Here is a 24,707-nt window from a genome sequence, read left to right as displayed (position 1 = left end):
ATTTAGTAGGCGAGCGCACCATTTTAAACTAATCGAATAAATATCAAGCCATAACAGCGACAAATATGTCCCCAAAACTTATAAGGCTTCTTGAATTTAAATCGATAGTGTACTAGTCAACTCTTATCTAACCTTCGATGGACCTTATTGTCTTTGCATAAGGATTACCAATTGTCAATTAGTTTGGACAGCCGCCATATATGAGAGCGGCCGAGGTCTTTAAAAATATCTGAACACGCACTCAAGACTTGATAATAGAGGCGTGTTCAGGTATTTGTGAGCGCCTTAAGCCGTTCCGATATGTCTGATGGCGACAGGACAATCCTTTGAATGAATCCTGTGAATGGTGGGCGTGCGAAATGTCACCATACAAACTTAACCGAATGGAAGGTTTGCACTCATGACCTGATCTAGTATTTACCTCGCCCTTTCAACTGTGTGGGTGGAAAGGGAACGCGAAAGTGGGTGGAAAGGTGTTAACTAGACGGTAGCTGCGCGGGGCGGTACGAAGGCGGTAACGTCTGTATTCGAACTTGTATAAAAAGCACATAGAGGACTGATAGGTCTGTGTGACCGCTTTCTTATACGCTTGAGTATTACAGATGTTAACGCTGCCTCCGATACGCTACAGCTGTATACAATCATCGTCAGATATATCGTAGCGTCGCTTACATCTGAATACGCCACTATTGTCTAGGCGCCACTGCCAAAGTTTTCGTAGCGCTACGCTCGTAGCCAATCCCAGCGTTTTCTCGCTTGTTAGAGGAAAGCGACTACGAACAATACGCCAGCTTTACTGTAGAGTAGCATAGTACACAGGAAGGCGGAACAAGTGTCGGTTACTCCCTTTTGGTTATTTTATTATAAAATGAGGTCAATACTGTATCCTAGCGCCCTTAAAGGTTTCCTATTTAGTGCCGCAGGTGGATTTCCCTCTATTTGCTAATGGAAATGAAGACCTCTCCTTGACATTAAAATGGCGGTTTTGTTTACTTTACAGTCACTCATTTGCTTTTGTCCTGATTGGTGTTACTTACACCCATTGTATGTCCTTTCAACGTACATATTTTTAAATAGTTGCTAATGTGTCGGTCGCATTACAATAAGAAAACGAGTAAAAATATTTTTTCTTCAGCAAAACTTGTTGCAATTGACGACAGAGATCGTCAGAAAACCCATAGTTATGGAAGGACCACTCAAGCAAAACCAATGTTGTCGCTGTGTTTTTGTTTGTTTCGTTGACTCGCTCAAACACTTTCACTCTACCGTTCACAATAACAATACTACTTTCATAATATACCGCCTTTGCATATACTTCCCGCCTACCATCATTCTACACTAATCGCTAAACCCTGTAGGCCATCCAATAACCAACTGAATTGACCAATTACTCTACACCTGCCACCAAATATGTTCAACAACCTCTTATCTACATCGTCAACTTTAAAATCAACTCTATTCCATCGGAGTACGTTTTAAATTCATGTGTCACTGTAAGAATATTCCCGTTGCTCAGAGCTAGTCACACCCAACAGTGTAACCGTGACATGAAGTCAACAACTGCGCCTAGAGAGCGCACTTAATACTAGTTCACCTGGGCGTTAGTTTCGTGTTGCTTGGAATAACGCAGGGGTGTCGCGGCAATAATTATGCGACCGATATGCGGTATCGTCCCTAATGGAATTGTATCGCTTTCGTACGAACGCGTAATAGTTTGTAAGTGTTTTACTGTTAATAGATAGATACTGAAGATCATCCATCATTATACAACTACAGAGCGATGAATTATTTTTTATAAAACTTTTTTAAATAGTACAATTAAAAATTTGGTGGAGATCAATCTAGGTAAATGAAAAGTACGCAGTAGTTTTTCTTTCTTATTGAGATTAGTTAACATAATAGTTGCTAAAACATGATGCATTATTTAAATCACACTAAATAATAATGTTCGTCACATGATTGTAATCGCATTCAAAGCGACTTCATTATCATTAACGAGAATTTGAACAAATGCGAATTAGCATAACTCTTGACACATTTATTCGTCAGTAGCAACGAAAATCGCATTATATTCTAGTCACAGCGTTATTCGTTTTTTGAACCTTATTATCTACAACATAAGGTGCAAGATTTCTGATAGCCTATTAGTCTAGTCCCATTTAACATATCCTTATGGGCTCGAATAAATCTAAACATGAAAGCGTAGGACGCGCCTCGACTACTAAGCTCCCTTTTCGTAGCAGTTCGTAGCAGCGTAGCGCTACGGACGTAGGCTGTGCGGAGGCGGCAGCGTACTACGCTATTGATCCGAGGTTAGGGCGGGCGGTAGGGTTGACACGTGTGTTTTTATCTGGTATTTTTTTACGCGTTAAATCATAAAAATAAATTTATTGATGTAATCGCGACTCTTTGGACCTGCAATTAAGGCTCTAGGCAAGTCTACAAGCCACCCACACAATTAACACTTAAGAAGATTAAACCATTTTAGAATTAGACCAATCAAATCGACTTTTATGGATCTTTGACATGATTTCTATGGTTAGCTCTTCTCTAAAAAAGATTCGACCCCTGGACTAGGAGATATAAAAATAATCTAAGTGCAGGTGCATCGTAATACTACAACGAGATATTAGAGCAATGTGAAAGGGTTATTTTTCTGAATACTATAAATAAAAAGAGGAAACGACTACTCGATATAACAATAAGGAAGGAAATTAACGTTGCCCAATCCTTTATTTGTTTTGTTCAGAACTTTTCCTTATTTTGTAGATTGTTGTATAAATAGGGTAAACTATGAGCATTATTTGTGAAGGCGGCATCGTACTATGCTGTATTGATCCGATATTAGAGCAGAGTTTAGGGCTGGTACATATGAATTGTAAAGATTTTATTTTTTGTTATTTGTTAATAAGTAGGCTTGAAGCACAAATGAGATCAGAACGGGTTATAACTAGTCAAGACGTCAGTTTAGCCTTTCGAAGCCAGCATTGTGGTACAATTTAGGCCTTGTTTAATTACAAGATCAATGATTCCTAACTTAACCTAACATAACCATAAAAATATTATTTATTTCTATTGATCGTTTAGTTAATCAATAAAGTGCCAGCCCTACCCGAATCAATCCGCGCCCACCCGATATGCTATCGCCTGCCGCTGACCACGTGCGCGACCTTCGCACGCGCCCCTAGCCCCGTAGACGTTTCACTCCGTAGCCGATACTACCTCAAATCCGTGTAGACATGCTGTCTCACAACTATTACTACTTTCAGGGATGTCAAAAAGAGGCGATAATGGGGGTGTCAGTGTCGCTTAATCAATGCAGGATTAAATTTATTTTTAATTATAGATAATAATATTAGTGATTGTAATCAGTTTAAAATATTTTTAACTTAGCTTGATACGGAACAAGCAGATTTGACAAAGGGTTTTATCTATTCAGAATTTATACATTGTATCTTTACTTCAATTTATAATCTCAAATAAAAGTTGCTCTGCTGGGACAAAGACCTTTCAAAGGATTTCCTCAAAGGCCGATGTATCCAGCAGCTTCCCGCAATGCGAAATTTGCAATTTTACGAGTCTGGCTACACGAGCGCTTTAGATAATATGCACGAATAGAAGATGTATTACAGGAAACTTCCCATTGAGATACATTATGATATGCACGATTATCAACAAGTAATAAATAAACCTCAAGACTCTGATTTCTCATATTTATATTAAACTCCACCATTGACATCGATCAAAGAAGGAATCCACGCTAATATTTACTTGCTACAGTAAAATAGGAAAAAAAATAAACCACTGAGGTGACATATCACTGGCCGCCGGCTTGTCTGGTACTGTAGCTTACCAATACATACAAACGATATCGTTTGACCAACCAGCAACCAGCAATTATTTAGTTTTTCACAGCCAGCCTTATAATCACATTTTAAATACCTAGGTGCGCCACTGTGTACTATTTGTATTTGTACACGACGCGGCGCGATCAGGACGCGCGATAAATTAGGTGTGAAGACGGCGATAAGTGGCGCTCGCGATCGATACGCACCCTCTAACCGTTCTCGCTCCCACTGACAGGACGTCAACCTTATTTCAAAGGAATAAGAACTACCAACGGCATGTGTTCACCCCTACCTCGTACCATCGTTGCCACTGACCGACTATGACCTCTATTGTTAAGACTTAAGGTGTATCAATGGTGTGTTTTCTGTTACGGGCCGCGAGGGACTATACCGCGTGGGATACAGGTTTTATGCTGTTCGTTAGCATCATAGGATGGTTATGCGGATTGCAGGGTATTTAAGTGGATTTTTGTCTTGTTGGCATGTAAATAAATGAAATGTTTGATATCCATCAAGCATCGTTGACTATACGGGCGTCGCTCGGGATTGTCTTTATACCGTGTGTAGGGCGTAAAATGTCGCCTAGGGACGTGATTGTCATAAATGATTATTCTTCGGTTATGTGGATTACGGGGGGGGCGTTTAAGTATGTAGGGCTTGTAAATCGTGACATTAGGGACTGTTATAAATATTCAATGCCTTTCAAATATTTCTCTATTTATGGCGAATTTTGTCAGTTGATTTATATAACTAAACATGTACAGGATATTGTACAGAAGTTCATTTCAGTAGTTTGTCAGAGTTAGACCTACATCCCCTAAATATCACAAACCTTTTAGCCGAATGGCCGAACCTAATCTATAGGTCATATTTTTGACATTACAATTACACCTTCAACTAGTGTAGAAGCGTTGGTAAACCAGATCTAAACTAAAGAATGTAAACACCTACCCTCCGCAGCTCGGGCCGCGACCCCAACCCCGCAACACCGCAATTATGGTCGGTCAAGACCCCAAATGCGGACCTCTCAGTTACCAAGCTACACCTGCTCTGTTGTAACTTTTGGCGCGCAACAAATGTTACTTAAATCGTCGAAGTTACAACTTCCAATCACATGTAGAAACGTGTTGGTAAAGTATACATGTGCAGTTCAGAGAATGCTAACACCAACCCCTCGCAGCTCGGGCTGCGACCGCCACACCGCAATTATGGTCGGTCGAGACCCCAACTGCGGAACTCGCAATTACCAGGCTACGCCTGTTCTTTATGACTTTGAAACGAATGTAGGTAACTTAAATCGTCGAAGTTACAACTCCCAATCACATGTTGTTAGTAAAGTAGACGGCGTCCAAAGAATGCAAACACCTACTTTCCGTAGCTCGGGCCGCGACCGCAATTATGGTCGGTTGAGACCCCAACTGCGCCACTCTCAGTTACCAGGCTACGCCTGCTGTATTACATATATCTGTTGGCGCGAAACGAATGTAGGTAACTTACATCGTCGAAGTTACAACTCCCAATCACATGTTGTTAGTAAAGTAGACTGCGTCCTTCCTGCCTGCTGTATTATGTCTGTTGGCGCGAAACGAATGTTTGAAAACAAGTCCAATTTGAAATGCTGCATATGCTTTGCTTACAGGATTCGACGGGACTGAATTTTTACATTCAGAATTGGACGCTTTTGAGTTTTTAGTGTCTCAAATCTAGACAAAGGCCTTACAATCATTCCTTAAAGAACGCATATAAGTCGACCCGCCCATCTTCCTCTCAGGCAATCTGAGCCCCCATACTGAATAACCAGTTTAGGCAATCAAATCTTTCGGGATGCAAGGAATTTCCCCAATAACCATGAATATACTGTAAAGTAATTTGACAATAAATGATTTTTTTTAACCAGATCGGATATAAATCAAATCAGACCCAGGAACTGTGGACACTGACTTTTCTCATTAGATAACACTAATAACAACTATAACACTAATGGCTTCTATTATAAGCCCTTAAAACAATTATAACTCAAGTCTTAATTGCTAATAATTAATGAGGCCACTTCGCATATGCCAAATAGTAATCGTAAACATCTCACAATGCTGCCATGTCTAACTGAAATATAGTCCACTGAGATGGGCACAAATAGCCTGGACGAGATTCATGAAATCACATCCAATGGTTAAAAACTATTGATTTTTCATTTTGGGTGTTAAGCATGTCAAAATTGAGTACAAATTATATTATCATTCGCTTGCCCTTATACCATTCACTTGGGGTTCGCGCAGCATGTCTTTTTCTTTTATATTTCTCTGTCACCCACACGACCCACCACGCCCATGTCACAAATCATTACTTCATGACAATAAGACACCATCACTTGTGTTCGATTCCTATCATCGATTTTGCCCTTCCACCTTTCCTCGGTTTTACCTTTCCTATTCCCTCCACATTCATTCGTAATATCTTGCCCGTCAAATTATGTAAATTTCTGATCCCCAAATACTATTTCAAAAATTTGAAACATGCTATTAAAATGCCTGGGGACACTACAGTCTCATATAAACAGCATTAAAAGAGGAGTCCAATGTAGCATCATCCACAGTTAGCTAAGCAATCGTAAACCTTATCTCAAAGATACACGGCCTTCTAATGGTCAATAAAGAGTGCTTTTAGCGTGGCACGCGCTTATCCGCGAACAGGAAAGTCCTACCTGTGTCATAAGCGTTTGACGCCGTGCCAAACGTTGGGAATAGTAAAATTTGTCAAGTTCATTGAGAAGGTCGCTCCGGTTCCGTTCGGGTTTAACGGTCATTTGCAAATAGACAATCAGGAAGAAAACATTAATATGCTTTCAAATCATTCCTATTTATTCAAATCCAGCCACTGCACTGTCAATTGTAAAGTAAAATTGTCTGCTTGTTGACTGTATCTTTAAGCCTTGCCCTTTCCACTGGCGGAGATTAGAGAAGACGTGCAGGAATAAACCAATAGCATTGGTTGCAACGGGTTGGCTTAAAGTAATGAGAAAATTTATTTTTGAAAACCAGAGAATAAAGACAATAGCTATATCTTTATGGATTTTATAATGATAAACTAGAACATATCCAGCATTAAAAGCAAATTCTATATTATAACAAAGTGCTCCCTTTCTTTAACTTCGCGTAGCTTGCTTCTGACCGTTTGCATTACACTTTGGATAGCTTTCATGTCGAATCTCTTCAATTACTATTGGATTTTCATTGTTAATTTTATTTTATTCTCCAAATAACTTGCCACCCATCGCTATATACATATAAATGTACTCAAAATTGCCCAAAAATCTTCGAGAAGGACATTCGGAAGTATGGAATCATTTAGTACTTTTGCCACCAGCGCCTAAAATTAGTCAAAAACACTAGCGCATACATTTTTACCAAAACATGCAACTCTCCGAAAGTTTCTAAAGCGCCATCAATTGCAGATCTGTCGGCAATTTTCAGAGGAATAATATTGTGAAGGATGGCCTTTAATGGACGAGAAGCTAATATGCCGAAATAATTAAAATTAATGGTAAAGAGAAAGTTATGAATATTGACCAAAACGTTGTACAAAGCACTTTATGTTATAGGTATTATTGTGTTTGCTTATATCCTAGAATATGCTCCAGTTCGTCATTATATAATCCAAAAACTAATAGCTTATGGTATTTTTTTCATGTATTCTAAAATGAAACTTTTCAATACTTAAGAGTTTAATGCTATTGGTTGATTCCCGCACGTCGCCTCTCATCTCTGCTCATCTGCCCTCAGTGGAAAGACAGCCTAAGTAATATTCAGGAACGTGTATAAGATCAGATCGCTCAGAGTAAAATCAGAATAAAAATTCATAAAAATGTGTATACTCTCCAATATCTACTAAGAAGTTTTACTTTGCTTGAGTGCCAAAATATCGGGAACGTTTTATATAATATATTATCTGTGAATAATGTCAATATTATTATTTAGTTTGTACACATCTATGTACATAACGATAACGATAAAGAGTACCCTGAAATCAGGGGAGTACGATGACGAGGGAGTAGAAGCGCCATAAACATCATATATGACCAATTTCTTGTGAATGAAGATTATGAATATGATAAACCCGGAAGTCAAACTTCTCAGAACGATCGCGTTGTTATACTTCTAATCTAAGCAGCCGGAATACGTCTAGACAGTGTAATGTCAGCGGGCTAATTACCCGATTTGAGACGATCTCGCGACTTACGTGACAAGAGCTCCCTAAAGCTGGTCTCCTGTTCACAAAGCTTCAACTCTGTCACTACAGATCAACCAGTAAAAGACTTGAACACAATTCTTACCGAAGTGGAGCTCATATTAAACCAGAGTAGTCGCCAGAGAAGAGTACGAAGACTTGTGATTTGATACGGTTGTGCTTAGCGAACTTAGCAGGTCCTCAAATTGTGAGACTTTGAGTCGAGTGAATTATGTTGTCTGTATAATAATGGATTACGCCGATTACTGCAGATTTGAAGGCATATATCGTCAGGTGACAGACGAGCTGCATTAATCAAATAATGGGATTTAGCCTCTAACCTTAGTAATGTTTTTCGATTGATATAAAGTCTACTTTAATGTGTGACCGTTTTCTAAATTTATTAGAAAGGCTATTTATAAATAGTTCCTTTGTATCTTTAACGCTTATGACAAACGACAATCGCAAAAATAAATTTAAAATTAATTTTAGTGGCCTCTTCTCGTTGAGATCTACATGGTTAAAAGGTTATGTGTGTTATATGACCACTATGACACATCAGCGACCTGCCTGTATGTAAACAATGTTCATTTAACAGAGAACATGAGTCACCAACAACTTAAAATACCTCAATCACTTGCGACAGAATCGGTACTAAGTCTCGTTCCATTGAAACTAGAAGCAACAGGTTGTTTTGTAGACTAATCGTGGACGCAATTAAAGGCGTTTCTTTTAGCCTTCGCCTCGGCTCGGTTCAGGTATTTTTGTTTACGGCACATTGCTCAATTTAATTGTTAATTGGCCCTTAACTGTCGATTTCCAATAGACTTTTTGTAGCTGTTTAACGATTAGCGCCCTACAATTAAATGGCTTGACGGATTTGGACTTATGACAATCATTACAATTGTCTTTCTTGTTAAAGTCAAACAGGCTTGTATTGTGTTTGTACTTATTTCACAATTAGGTACATTTATAGTTGATGCTAATTTAACTTTTTTCACTGTGCAGAATTTAGGGACTCTTTCTATAAAACTGGCTAGTGTAAGCGAAGAGAGCTCCATAATATCGGGCGTTAAATGATAAATACTTCTTTCGTGTTGTGTTTAAGGAGTTCCAGACATTTTACTAAAAAATCTGCTTAGATTAGACCTCTATGCTCAAGACAGTGTTCATGATCTCTTAAGAGATAAACGTTATTAAGGCATTTCACAAAAGGTCTACTTTGTCGTGGACGTGACGCGCGTTGCAGCTACCGTAATAACCTGCAAAAATTGGCCACTTGACTGTTTTTTGTAAATAATGTCAAACGATCTTGATTTTCCTGAGGATAGAATGTCTATATGGGACTCATGGCATTTAAGCAACACAAAGATCAGAAATGAGAGTTAAAGTCTGACGCTCGCACTCGACGATTGAAACGCCTCTTACAAAATGATTAGGTGATGTGACGTCACATCATATAAGTCTGTCCTAAATGTATGGAAGATCAAGGAAATTGCCCTTTTTACCCTGAATTATTGCGTTTATGTGTATAGTTGTCATACAATTTATTTTTCAATAAAATGTAAGAAATCGAATGGTACCATTTTCTTTTCTATTTTTGAAAGATAAAAAAAATTTTTTTTTGAGATTTCGGAGCCTTGTATTTTTTTATAATCTCAATATCATTTTTTAAATTCCACTTTTTTATAATGGATGGCTCATTTTCTATCCATTTAACTAAATTTTGTTATAATATTCAACATGTGTCAAGTACCCAATTCTGTATTATAAACCGTTGACATAAAAGCTAAATTATCAAACGTTACCATGCTAAATATCGGCTTCTTAACTTTATGACAAGTTTTAAAAATAGTATCATGTACCCGATACTTTTCTGGAATGTCCCTGATATTCTTTATGTCGTTAAAATGTTGCTAAACTGCTGATAGTTTTTAAACAGTTTTTACTTTCTCGCTACCGGAGTAACCCGTTCCACCGGCTTGCCCTCGGTCAGTGCGACACCTGATCCGCCGCACATGCCCCAGCGGCCATTATTCAGACAGATGTTCACAGTTCACCTTAAAACTACAGTAGATTTACCAATGTCGCACGATTGTGGTTATTTCTCTACTTTCGAAACGTAAAATGGGCTCGGCGCCTAAATTCCTGACAATGGTTTCACACATGTCACTGAACTCTTATATTTTGATAGTGCGTTCAACTATTTAGAGTATTTAAAATTTTAGATTAGTAGCCATCTACAAAAGGAGCATTCTAGATGACGCTTACGAATGTGACGGACTTTTGGTTTGGTATGATAATATTGGCCTATGAATTTGCCAAAACTTGGCTCTGGCATTCGCAGAAAAATTAAAGCTATCGTGAATTCTCCTGTGTACTTGATGCTAAAATAAACGGCAATCCTCGTTTTATATGAGGAGAAGTAGCTTTTGAATATTATGTTGAACTTCAATAAGGTAAAGTAAATTGGGTTGGCAAGAAAAGTGCCGACAACCCATCACGTAAAATTGGCGCAATAAAATGACTTCGTGTTGCGGAAACCATGCCTGCGAAAACGTGTATGTAACCTTAAGGTAGAGAAACTGGTAAAATCAGTAAGGTATTAGTAATCACGACCCACTATCTTTCTATGGTGCTTCGTTACAGTCGCTTTTACAAGTATAAGCGGCTCCATGGCAGTGCGCGGGCCGTGTCGAATGGTAGGCTATGAATTATTTCACCTCGGCCGGCCAGTCGTTGACCCCCCCGCTTTTCACGCCCCTAAGGGCGGCTTTATCTCCTAAAATTTGTACTTAATACCCACTTTTACTGCTTTGTAAAGGTATAAGATGTTGTAGTATGAGAAAGTTATTAGAAGTTTTTGGAGTCCGGGTTAAGTTTAAGTAGGCTTATGAATCGAACAGAAATACGAGCTTCTCCATGATTCGCCATGTTTATGAGTTGACTGATGAGAATTGTCGTAATTTTTGTAAAAAAGACCAACAGATTTAAAACGAAGGTTACACGACTTATAAAATACAAAAAGTAGCTGTAGACCCATATTGAGTTTATAGTAATTATTAGAACTCAGTAACTGAGACTCGTCTTCTATATATGTTAGATTTTAGGTGTTTCAAGAACATTATCTAATCCAAACATTATCTCACCGCCGATCTGTTTGTGATGACTAAAGATAAAGCTCGTCTTCCGCGCGGCTTGGTGACAAGGGTAAACATATTATTATGTTTATCATGGGTAATAGGTAAATGTAACATTTTGAATTACAAATCAGATCGTGCCATCGTGTTGGGATTCCATTCTTTCCACTTTGACGTCGTAGCTTCAAATAAAATACACCTTATACACCTTGATATTTCAGCCTCAACTATTGTTTTGGGGTCTACTTTGTGACATAAATACTTTCACATCGCACTATCCTCAATGATAATATCTATTTGCACCCTTACCGAGTTAGGTACTCCCAATTTTTGGTGCAGCGCCATTACCCTTCTAGACCAAAAGCAAACGATTCTCAGAAGTTTAAAAGCTGCCTTTAAACGTTACCGCCTGTTCCACTCGAACAAATAAATCACATGTGGAAACCTGCCGTTAACTTGATTAATTAGCAGAAAGGGCTGCGTAGGCGCAACGCTCAGAAATGAGAATCCAATAATCGCATGTGCCAGCGCTGGAACGCCCGCGCGCCGTTCACCGACCGCTTTCCACCAAGGTTACTTATGCTTTATCAAAACACCACCGCAGTCTTTGGCCCTGTTACGATGGCGCATTTTGAAATCAAATCGAAAGTCATTTATTTTCTGGTAAAAATATCATTTTGGCGATACAACATTTTTCGCACGACACACAACACGCTGCGTCACCTGTTCCGGTGTGGGATTCGGCAGATTCTCACGGAACCGCTGTAATACCACACGCGTCGGTCGCGTACACGCGTTTGCACGTGCGAGATGGCCAAAGCTTGAGAAAGTACAACTTTATGTGTCATCCGATATTGGATATAAACCTCTCCCTACGCCTTCTATGAGTGACTGCATCTGATGTACACTGTTATCCAGTTACTTTGGCTAAGGCGACCTAGAAACGTGCGTTTCCTACCTAACCTAGAAAAATACTGCTCCTTTAGACTGCAAACGATCCCACTGGTTTAACATAAGTGAATCTGAGTGAATCCAAAATGACCCCTGAATAAATAACTCTATCCACTTGAGGCCCGCATGCCATCTGATGGTGTCATTCAGGTGGGAGGCCTCTTCCGCTTGTAGTTTCGCAAAACCGATGAAAAATATCTAAAACAAAATCAAGATGTAACAATTTAACAACCTCACACTTTAAAAGCTCATTATTTGTCTATGAAGTTGTCGAGCGTAGGTAGCTCACGCGAAGATGCCGTTACCGTTAAAAGCGTCAGCTCCGGCCCCTCACGCGTGTTTCCCTTTCAAATTGCTCTGCGTCCATTGAGCGCCGCTACCACCTCTTTTGTATCCGCTTAGCTGTAGCGAGATTTGTATGGTGCGCTCACGTCCCATAGCAATGAGGCCGTGAGAAGAGTACTTTAAAGGAGTTGACATAGATCGTAACGGTGATGTGTTTCTGTTAGTATTATCCAGGATATAAGATAATAATACAATTATAATACAAATTGTGCGTGTTATGGAACTTAATGTTAAATGTTAACATGTTGCTATTTGTCAGATCCCATAATTGGCTCTGTATCACTATTTTTGTCAATATTAGCATAGTTACAGCTGTTGGTTCTCCGTGTAAACAAATAAATATTATATTATTTCGTCACGTCTCTTCGGAATCGAGTCATTGGAAGAAGGAATATCATTTCTATATTGAACTATAAAACATTTATTTGTAAAGATGTTCTGTAGAGATAATTCTGAAGCCGAGAATTCAAAATCCTGAGTAAAATTACTCATGGTCAACGAAATAAAGTTATAAAGTAACTGTTATAAATAATCAATCGCTCTTAAGATATCATCCCAATATTATACTATAGTATATTCTTGGAAGAAAATCTCCGATAATAATTTTCAGTGCAGTGTGTTGATATGTTTGTAATTGCACTAACTTAAACTCCACAATAGTGGTCAGAGAAACTCGCAAAATACAACATAGTTGTAACAGTCCGTGATGTAACTATGCATCGTAAGCCTGCGCGGGGTTGTTGAACGGCAGTTTTATTAATAAAATGCGAGTGACGTGTATCGATGGGCGCGTATCGGATCGGGCTATTATTGATGCGCGCGCGCCGCCGATCGGCGTGTGTGCTGCGTTGAGTCATCTTACTTAGATCCGATTGGACAGAATTAGAGTAAATTGAAGTTTAGAAAAAAAAACTTTAGAGTAAACTTTATCCACACTTTATCTAATTTTAAATTTGCACCTCAGAAAGGCTCTTTTTCATTTCGATTCTACGCGGAATAATCCACTAGCCGTTTAACTCGTTCAATACGCTCATTAACTTTGCTATCCGGAACGGAAATAAAATATAATTGCTATAGTGCTTATTATTCTTAAGATTGTTGTTTTGTGTTTTTTTTTTATATTTAACATAGGACAACGTGATTATTCTGCAGATATGTGAATTTCAATAACATTAACTTTTCTGTGTCAATATTTTTTATATAGTATTATGTGTCCCACTGCTGCAAGGCAAAGACCTCCCCTTTCTTCAGCCACTCATCACGGATTGGTGCATGTAGATGTAGATGTAGTGTAGGGACGCCCGGCCGGAAGCAGGCGGGCTGTCGATCGCGTGTTGCGTTCATTCAGCCCAATTCCCTGAAGTTGGAGCTGCAGGTTACTGTCCCGGCGGCATTCCCATACCAATCTCCTCAAATCTTCTTGTTTTCCTGCAAAACAGAAGGACATCTTTAAGTTCGACGTCCTTTAGTTCGTTTTCTATTAGTGAGTCTCTACCGAATGTATTATATCGCAGTGCCGCGTACATGATACATTCTGCTAGTAGGTGGAAGCTAGTTTCCTCCTTACCACAGTGTGGACAGGAGGAGTCTCTATTTATTTTCATTACCTTGAGATGTCTGTTGAGAGTATTGTGACCAGTAATGATACCTGTCAATATTCTCAGACTGCTCTTACCTAGTTTCAGAAGATACCTGGTTCTTTTGTGATCAATGCCCTTGACCATCATCTTAGACTGTCTGCAGCTAGTCTCTTCTTCCCATTCTCTCTGTGCTTCCAATTCTTTTACCTTTTCTATGACTCCCTTCGTGACATCCGCTGACATAGGCAGAGCCGGTTCCGGACCCATGTATTCCGTCTCCGCCCCTATCCTCGCCAACTCGTCTGCTCTCTCGTTACCTGTTACTCCTTGGTGCCCCGGCACCCATGCTACCGTGACACTTCTTTGTTTGCCTATCGAGTTTAGCTCTTCTCTACATTCTCTCACGAGAGCGGAGGTGACTGATATTTTCTTCAGTGCCTTCAGTGCTGCCTGGCTGTCGGTATATATTACAACAGCGCCCTCTTGCTTCACACTCTCTTTGATTATACGTGCACAGTGCGCTATTGCACATACCTCAGCTTGGAACACGCTAGCATATCTACCCAGTGATATTGATACTGTTTCTCCCAGTTTAGGGATCACGATGCCCGCTCCTGCTAGTTTCGTTGAGCTTCTTCTCGAGCCATCCGTGAAGCAGATTGTCGTTGGGTGTCTGACTTCCACTTTCCAGTTGTCTCTCTCTCCCATATGTACCCTGTACTTCTTGTCGAATATCTCCTGCCTTTTTATAAGGTCGTTGTTGGCCATCAACATCTCAAATCTTGATAGTGCCTCTCTTTGTATCAGCGCGTGTCTCTTGTCCACGCAGCTTCCTCTCCATTCTTTACATGCTTTCATTCTGTACCACTGTTCTGTGGCTCTTTTCTCTACCTCAATCCAGAGTGGCTTCAAACCTAACATTACCTCCATTGCGTGTGTCGGGGTCGTTCTCATGGCCCCCGTCATCATTAGGCACGCTAATCTCTGTACTTTGGTTAGGTCTCTTTGGTATTCTTTGATATGGGCCCTGTGCCACCATACCACGGCCCCATATAGCACCCTGGGTAGTATGACCGCCTTGTAGATCCAGTAGATCATTCCCGGCTTCAACCCCCAATTCTTCCCCACTGCCCTTTTACATTGATACAGTGTTCTTATGGCTTTTGCCGACTGCTCCTTGATGTGAGTTCTGTATCTGAGCGTTCTATCCAGAGTAACGCCCAGATATTTTATCTCATCCACCATGTCTAGTTCTTTATCTTGTATCTTTATAGGTGTTATCTCTTTTATCTTTCTGTTCGTGAACAGCACAAGCTTTGTCTTCGACGGATTGAGATCCAGTCCTCTATCTCTGCACCATCCCAGTACCTGTCTGAGACTTCTTATCATTATCTCTCTTAGGACATTCAGAACCGTCCCTCTCACTAATAGCACTCCATCATCAGAGTAAGCTTGCATTTGCTACTCCGCCCAGCTCCGCCGTTATGGATCTTCCTTTGAGCATTCTTTTTATCCATAGTGCTATTGTCGGTCGGATACCTTCTCTTTTCAGGCTTTCCTCTACGGCCTCGAAGGTTGCCTTATCAAAGGCTACCTCAACGTCGAAGAAGCAGCCTAATGCGTATTGTTTCATATCTAATGCTCTTTCCACCCTTACCGTTAGATTGTGTAGGGCTGTCTCCGTTGACTTTCCTGCCATGTATGCATGCTGATTCGCATGTAGCGGATCTCCGCTGCATTCCACTTTATCTCTTATATGCTTGTCTATCACTTTCTCTAAAGCCTTTAGTACAAAAGACGACAGACTTATGCTTCTGAATGACTTTGCTTCTTGGTACGATTTCTTACCCGGTTTTGGCAGGAAGACCGCCCTCACCTCTCTCCATACCCTTGGAATGTAGCTTAGTGCTATACTTGCCCTGTATAGCTCCACTAGGTCCTCTTTTATGTATCTATAGCCTTTCTGCAACAGTGCGGGCAGGACTCCGTCAGGGCCCGCGGCCTTGAAGGGCGCGAAGGAGCTAATCGCCCATTCTACCTTCTCCCCCTCCACCACCTCCAGTGCCGCCCCCCAGTCGGACTCCCCCCCCCCTTCCTGTCTCTCTGTTTCTGTCACCTCCTCACAGTCCGGAAAGTGTGATTTCAGCATGACACTTAGTATCTCTTCCGGATCCGTGACTAAGTCTCCGTTCACTCTCAGACTACCCAGTTGACACGCTCGGTCTCCCGCAAGCAGTTTTACCACTCGCGCCCCCTCTGAGTAACTGTTGATGTCTCCTGTGAACCTTCTCCATCCCTCTAGGCTAGCTTTTTCTCTCAGTCTGGTGTATTTGTTCCTGACCTCTCTATACGCGTCCCAGCTCTGAGAGTCATCCCTTTTCGTTGCTACTCTCATTGCCCTACGTACCTTCTTTCTTACCTTCTGCAGTTCTCTGTTCCACCATGGCTGTCCTTTTCCTGTTTGTATCAGTTTTTCCGGGCATGCCTTGTGGTATGCTCCTATTATAATCTCTTTCAGTCTGAGTGCCCCATTTTCTAGGTCATTCGCATTCTCATACCTGACTCCCGAGACAGCCGATTTCCTTAGCTCCTCTTCGTACTTCGTCCAGTCTGTTTTTCGTGGATTTCTTACCTTCATCTTTTCTACGCGACATTCAATGCTGTAGAGTATTCTGCGGTGGTCAGACATGCTGTCCCCCTCATCCACCCTCCAGTTCATTACCTTGTCGCATATCCCTTTCGTTGCTATAGTAATGTCAAGCACCTCTCTCCTTGCCCTCGTTATAAACGTTGGTGTGTTACCTGTGTTCATAATTTCTAGGTCATTGCTAATAATAAATTATATTAGTGATTCTCCCCTTTCATTGGTGTCGGTGCTACCCCACACCTCGTGATGTGCGTTAGCATCGCAGCCAACAAGTAGGGGAATTCCCTTACCTCTGTACCTAAGTACCGCTTCTTCTAGTTCTATCGTCGGTGCTGCTCCGTCTCCCGGCAAGTAGCAGGACGCCAGCGCCACCTTGTAACTCCTTCCTTTGTCACTCATGAAGTGGGCCTCCACAACAACAAGGTCTCTGTAACATAAGGTCATGACACAACCCATGTTTCTTATATTATTGCTCACGTATATGCATGCTCTAGGAGGTAGCTCACCGTTCCTTTCGTAGTAGAGAGCTCCCCCCAGATGTCCCAGGCCTGCCACCTGATTCTTCCATGCATAGGGTTCTTGCAGCAGAGCTATATCAACTTTGGCCCTCCTAACATATTGTCCTAACTCGGACATTGCATCTTTGCAATGCTGGAGGTTTACTTGGCATATATTCGTGTGTGTGTTGATGTATGTGTGTTTGTGTAGTGTTCTTTGTGTGTCAGCCTTCCTGTTCATCTATGTGTAGTGTCATTGTCCCCGAGCTGTTACTCGGAGGGTTCATCGCCGGCGACATCCATACACTCCTCTCCTCCTGTATGGACATCGACGGGTTTCGCCCCCTCCTGCATCAGCTCGGGTGCTCCTTCTATCTCCTCTTGTTTAGATTCTGAGGGTTGTGGATTTGGATTCGCCCTCAGAATCCGGACTCGGACGCTAGTGGCCGAGAAGTCCAACACTTTGGTCTTCTCCTCGCCCCAGCTCTCCTCGACACCTTCAGGAACCATATAGGTCAGTCGGGTTCCTAGTTCCAGTGCCTCTCTGCCTACTGCTTTCCATTGCAGAATTTTGAGTTCCGGTCGATCCGGATTCTGAGCGTACAGGAACTCCTTTACGTACTCAGTGTCGGTATCGCCCGGAACCCAAACCTGCACCCTAGTCTGCTCCAGCTTCCGCACGATGATTTTGTGGCCGCCCAGCTCTCCGAAGTCCTGACTTAGCAGCCATTCCCTCGACTCCGTCGTTTTTGGTGTCACAAGGAAGAATCCTTCCGACACCAACCCCGACGTAGCGAATCTTGGCGCTACCAAGCCTGGCTCCCCCCTTACTACCTTCAAGACGACCACTTCAATCATCTGCGTAAGCTTCTTTCTGATGAGTTTCGCCAGAGCCTCATCCACCGAAACGCCATCCTCCCGGCATACAGCCACAGCGAGACCTCGATTCGCCTTAGCGACGTTCCGTGGTCCCTCTGCGGCCGCCTTGCCTTGATTATGGCGCTTCGCCGGAGGACGCTCCGAGCGACCCTCATCAGTACTCTGTCTCTTCATCTTTAGACCGCGGGTGCTCGGGCCGGGTTTGGCCTCCCCCTTGGTAAATGCCACGGGAATGCCACTCCCTTCCCCAGCAATCGCAGCCCTCCTCCTAAGCAGTTTCGCTTTCTTCTTTTGAGCCTTTGACTCGTACTTATGGAATTGCTCCTTCCCCACCGGTGTAGCCTCCCTAACGGTTTCCCCCCTCGATGGTGATTGTAGCAGCGCCTCTTCTTCATGCAGTGTCAGGCCCTCCAGTTGCAGGACATCCGGGGTACCCTTTCTGCTCCTCTCCTGACCTCCATGCTCCGATTCGCCAGAGCTCGAGGTTCCGCCTGCTGTAATGGTCGGGGGTCCATCGACTGGCTTCCCACCCTCCCTTTCTTCTGCCCTTGCGGGCTCCTTCTCCGCTTGCGCGGTGATTTTATTTTTGTTCATTTTATTTGTTTCTACTTTATCCATACACTATAAATTCTGTGGGAAGAAATAAACTTAGAGTGGTGGCAGTGCTCCCTTGCCGTCCACCCAGCAACATTTACACCTACGCAGTGGCGCCACCCCCCTGCGCATAGTCGTACACGACAGCGATTGTGCCGAGTAGGCTCGCAAGCATGGAAGGACAGCTCCTGCGTTGCTTGTCTGTGATGAGACTGTGCACGTCGGTTTACCCCAAGGAAGTCGCTCGTGACCTCCCGGGACTAACACTTGTACACGTATGCCCACCACTCCAGCTTCCAGTTTGGAATAGAGGCGCTTCACCCCAAGGGCATCTCTCCACGACACCCCGGGGTTCCCCAGCCTCCACCCCGCCCCTTCCGCCAGACACAACACAGGCCCTGTCCCCCCTCCCCTCCTCCGCTTGCGAGCCCAATCGGCACCAACCCCCCGCTGCCCACAGCCGGCTGTGAGGGCCCTCGGCACGTCCTCCCACCTTGACCCTGGGGGTTTTGGGGCGTGTTGTCATGACGGGGTTGCCCCCAAGATGACAACACGACCTGTGCACTCCTCCTTTATCCGGGCTTGTGACCGGCTCCTTTTGGACCACGGATGATCCGCAAGGAGGCTGAGTTAATTGAACGGATTGGTGCATGCTCCCGCCAGTCGCTGAAAAATGCATCGAGGTCGTCGCGCAATCTCTTTTTTTAGTCTGCTTCTTTCCCGGCTAACCTGCGGTGTCGATTCGGTGATTCTGGTGTTGTTACGTTAACTTTTTATCCGGAATTACTATATTATGAGTACCTACGCTTCCTAAGTTATCGTAAAATTCTTACTAAGCGCACGAAGACTAAGAAGTTAGTTGTTATGGACGTTATGGTTCAGTCGTATCATCGCCCACACTGTTAATTGTACATCGGTGGACCTTATTACAAAAGGCATAAGGCCCACCGATAGACAGTTAAGAGTGGTACTGTTTGTACAAACATTAACGTATGCGGAGTGAAATCTACACAAAGTGTGGAACATGTAAAAAGTAAAAAAATAATACAAATTGAAATTATATCTAACTGCCAAATTAAAGTCTATATGTATGTCAATTAATCCGGTAAGTTTCATGAGCATTGCATTATTTCTCTTGAAATTATGGTCAATTTAGAAGAACACCGTCGCAAAACTGTATGAAATTTCTCCAGTACTATTATACCTGTGGCCGTAAGCGAAGATAGTGGAACATTTTGTGGAAACGGATTAGAGCTGAAGGTCTGTTTTTAATATTTTTGCGTCCTTTTTCTTTACAAAAACTACCGCTACAAAGTCTGGTTCAGGGAAACATTCCAGCATTAGCTAGTTTTCTGGGAGAGATCGATAAAAGAAAAGGAAGGCCCGATGAGTCACAAAATCTTGCAGAGAGGTCACGAGAACATTCAAATGTTGCATTTACTGTTTAAAAATATCTTAATGGTATGGGCATCGGCAAATGTTTAAGAAAAGTTAGCCTACCGTCTCCGAAAACAAAAAAAATGCTCTAAAAATGCGGATACGTCATTTGGTCAAAAATATAAAAAAACACCTGTTTTTGCATTATGGAAATTATGGGGGGCTAATCATATGTCACTTAAAATAGAAATTCATGGCAAGGTAACTATTATTTTGAGAACACCAATGGTTCAACGGACGAGAATGTGAAATATGTCGAGCATACGAAGTTTCCCAAAAAGTTTTCCTAAGGAAGATAAAATTGTAACTAAAAAAAAATGCCAACATTTGTGTTTTCGACACTGATTGGCTTTAAAGTACCATAACTGCCGTTAAATATCTCGCATTGGAATAAACTTTATGTTTTTAACATTGTTAAATACGTTATAAAAAAACATGAATATTTATAAAAAAATAACCATGTTGTTTTTATTTAATACGACATCGAATTTTGTACATATTTCACTCCGCATACGTTACACAAGCTAAATTTCTTACCACTATTTATAAGCCCATAATTGACATGTTTAACCCTCAACCATATTGAAACAATGCCGAGAGGGGTCGTGTGCCGTGTGTCGGGCAGCTGCGCACCGCGCAGATGTTATGCATGCAAGACGCCCGGTGTGTACGTCTAACGTCGTGTATACGTGATAGACGAACATTGTAAGGAATGTTCTTCTGGTTTACTAATATATGTACTAGACGAACAGCGGGAACCGTGTCTTAACGTTTCATGACTAGATGAGCGGTATAAGAAGGAAAGTTCTTTAGCTTTTGCGTGTTACGCGTCTGGTACACGAATTCAACACGTATACATAATAGACGAACAGTATGAGGAACAGTATGGTCTTGGAGATTAGATGTTCGGACGAATTCATGCAACCACGAAGAATAATTCGAATTACTATTTGTTGGTGACCTAGAACTTTAATTCACGTATATTATCCAGAATTCAGATATTATAGACATAGGCGTCCTTCGCTTTTTCAAAACGGCGTTGGTAAAGATGTAGTGTAGTAGTTTTCTTTCGTTTGGTACCTATTATTTATACAGCTCAATTGTGACGTTCTCAAGCAAAAGGTACTATAGGTAGATATTGTCTCTTACCATAAGGACGAAATTTGCTCGTATCTTATACGAATAACCTGTTAGAGCGTCCTTATGGCAAGCGAAAATGTGGTACCTTTTGCTTGAGAACGACGCAAATATTTGTAAGGCATTGCGTCTCTTTCTCTTAATACATAAAGAAACTTAATACACAAAACACTAAAAAGTAAGCCGCCACTACAGAAATAAGGCCGAATGCTGAATAGTAAACGTGCCTGAACAAAAGTTTAGTTGCATCCTTCGTTCGCTCTGTAGTCTCTGAATATCACGGATCTAAATTGAACCTTTACAATGGTAACATCGTAAGGTAAATAAAACCATTCTACTTCCTCGCGTTGTCCCGGCATTTTGCCACGGCTCATGGGAGCCTGGGGTCCGCTTGACAACTAATCCCAATATTTGGCGTAGGCACTAATTTTTACGAAAGCGACTGCCATCTGACCTTCCAACCCAGAGGGTAAACTAGGCCTTGTTGAGATTAGTCCGGTTTCCTCACGATGTTTTCTTTCACCGAAAAGCGACTGGTAAATATCATATTTCGTACATAAGTTCCGAAAAACTCATTGGTACGAGCCAGGGTTTGAACCCGCGACCTCCGGATTGCAAGTCGCATGCCCTTACCGCTAGGCCACCAGCGCTTCTAGGTAAATAAAACCATTGGCGAACCAAAATCTTCTTACAAACTAATCAACAAATACTACAACTAAACGATCATCTAAACCAGATTGTAACATGTTTAAGATCTTGCAGCGTTTATGTCTCGCCCGATCCCGATTCCGTCCATATCGGGAAGCGCCGTGACGAGCGCCGTGACGTCACAAACACGTGGGTGGGCGCGAGCGAGACAACACAATACACGAGAACAAGACAGCAACACGGGGAGGGGGCGCACGCGAATTGACAGATTTCCACGCGCTCGATACGATCTTGAATTACATTAGTGTGGTGAAGTACCAATAGGGAAGATGCATCCATTTTATTCATATCTTGTAGATTGGTCTTATTTCTAAATCATAATAGATTCGGATGTAGGTATAGAGAATATAGGGAATGTGACCAAGCGAGGTATAGTCAAGAGCGCGCCAGCTAATTAGTTTACGTTGCACGTTTTCGTAGCGCTACGCACGTAGACGATCCTAGCTTTTTCCGCTTTATAGAGGAAAACGAACAGAACTCTTCGAGCGGGTCCCCTCGCTGGGTCACTCAATGTGTTAACTTAAAATATAAATAGTTTACAACATTTTCAGACAGTCATGATATTCATAATGTCCTACTGGGTGGGCAATAAAATAGTAGTTAAACTCTTTAAAAAAATGAAAATATTTTGGCTGCAAAAACTTATTACAATCCTCGCTCATGGCATTAAGTCCGCTTTTTGTACTATAAGGTTTTATATTGTGCAATAAAAGGTTAAATAAATAAATAATATTACATACTAACTTAGCTATCGCAAATCGAATTATGAAAATGGGCGCTTCCTGAAAATTGTACACTCAAATCGTCAAAAGAAGTGTTGGTTCTATTGTCAAATAGTGTTTGCATGTAATTGGCGGAATACTCAAGCAATCTTATTTTTTGACCTCTTGGCAAACCTAAATAAAACCTTCTTTATTTACCTAGTAGGTACGCTCTCCTTACCGGTTAGTGAAGTCGGCAGTTAACCTCGCTCGGCCGGTTGTAAACAAAGCGTGTTTTCCGCGACGTTGCCGCTACGTAGCTGTCAAACGTTTTCTATTTCTCTTTTTCGGACGCTTTCCCGGCGCTTCATCTGAAGGGGCTGAGCTTTGTAGTGTTTTTTTTTTTAAATGATTTATGATGCAAACGAGTAGACGATTCGCCTGATGGTAAGCGATTACCGTCGTCCATGGACACCTGCAACACAAGGAGGGTTGTATGTGCGTTGCTTTAAGATAGGAGCACGCTAATTTCTTAAAGGTTTGAAGGTCTTATCGGCCTGGGAATACCGCAGGCGACAGTTCAATCCACAGTTAGGCTGTGCGAGGCAGGAAGTTTCTGGAGAAGTTAGAATTCATATACGTATATGTATATCTCTTTTCCATATGTAATATAATAGAAATTTATTGCCTACCAATAATGTAATTTAAATAATTTCTTTTCTAAGATTTACTATTTATTTCCATTTCAAAACAAAAGAAGGTACTTAACCATATTTCCTATACTATTAAATTTAAATTTAACTGCAATGTATAAAACCTTTTAGGGCAAATTTAAGGTCCCTTAATTCGTTTTATGAGGTATTACATTTTCCACATGCAGAGAAAACAGAAGAACTTTCAGACGATATACATACAACTGCCGCATGAATTATGCCATCATACTAGATGGCAAAATGTACCTATAGATGGCGCAATCGTATATTGTGACTCTGTACCGGAACGCTGGTACTAAGAGTACAGGTACCGATATACCTGTACTGTGTAGGTGTAAAGCCATGTCGTGGTTTGACACAAATCGACCTGACCTCACAGTAAAGTAATGCTTGTGTTCAGTCCTAGTCGAAACACGCGGAATATATCCATATCTCACGAACATATGCCCTATAAGTCTGGAACTATCCGATTGAAGTATCACAAAATGATAATTTATTGTTCCATCGTTCCAGGGGTGTTCCAATAGTTTGATGAACGCAAACGAGTGGAACGCTCAGAAACTATACCGTATGGATTATAAAAGAATTTAAACAGAAAAAACACTCAATCGTTCCTCATATATCATTATTCCATAGGTACAAAATATCATAACATCAAGTATCATATGGATTTTTTGTTTCAAACATGGAAAAACACTATAAAAATATGATATCGAATTACGCATAGCTGCTACGATTCCCCAGGTCTAACGAGCTGGTTCGCCCAAACGATTGAAAAGCAAAGGAAAAAGCAAAGCCAGGTTGTATCGTGCGAGTGAGACGGACACCCACGTCGTAATGTTGTCGTGCTGTCGCAGTCGCACACGGTAAATCACCGACTCACCGCGGCTAGTCGTAAACTAGCATGTTTATCGTCTGCACCCATTGCCTTAATATTCTTAGCGCTTCTTTAATACGTGATTGTCTGTTTCTTTGTTGCGGCTCCAAAGATCTATAAATTTTACTCGGAAACATTACGGATATTGAAACTAAAGGAACTTTCAAAACTGTTACTTACTATAACGTTTACTACGTCATAGGTAATAGTATATTTATATCCAAATAAACATAAACAACGTGGGAAAAACTTGTAAACAAGAAAACCTTGTACTTAACTTGAAAACACGTGTAAAACATGTGTTGCACATGGTCAATGCAAACCTTTTTCTGCATGCAAAACTTTAACACAATACAGGCAGAATGGCCACCTAAAAATATACTCTGGAAAGCCAGTAGTGTCAGTAGACAAGGCGCGAAATTCAAAATG

The 24,707-nt window shown here is 41.5% G+C and overlaps 2 protein-coding genes across 2 annotated transcripts in view; one reads left to right on the top strand and one right to left on the bottom strand.

Annotated features, from left to right (window-relative positions):
• The window catches only part of LOC133521654 (mediator of RNA polymerase II transcription subunit 13), a 136,803-nt gene that overhangs the window by 59,063 nt on the left and 53,033 nt on the right, over positions 1-24,707 (top strand). The window lies entirely within an intron of this gene.
• Positions 16,984-19,211, bottom strand: LOC133521652 (uncharacterized). The gene is made up of 2 exons (XM_061856738.1): positions 17,242-19,211; positions 16,984-17,162 (listed from the first exon to the last, which is right to left on the bottom strand). The coding sequence occupies exon 1, from the start codon at positions 18,727-18,729 to the stop codon at positions 17,503-17,505; it is 1,227 nt and encodes a 408-aa protein (XP_061712722.1). The 5' UTR covers positions 18,730-19,211; the 3' UTR covers positions 16,984-17,162; positions 17,242-17,502.

The sequence above is a fragment of the Cydia pomonella genome, chromosome 9, assembly GCF_033807575.1.
Source record: "Cydia pomonella isolate Wapato2018A chromosome 9, ilCydPomo1, whole genome shotgun sequence".
NCBI classification, from domain to species: domain Eukaryota; kingdom Metazoa; phylum Arthropoda; class Insecta; order Lepidoptera; family Tortricidae; genus Cydia; species Cydia pomonella.
Note: the sequence above shows the minus strand (reverse complement) of the source record. Positions and strands in the feature narration are given on the sequence as shown.

Bases quoted from the DNA above. Each gene is read 5' to 3' on its own strand.
- LOC133521652 (XM_061856738.1), bottom strand. From the start codon at position 18,729: ATGGATAAAGTAGAAACAAATAAAATGAACAAAAATAAAATCACCGCG.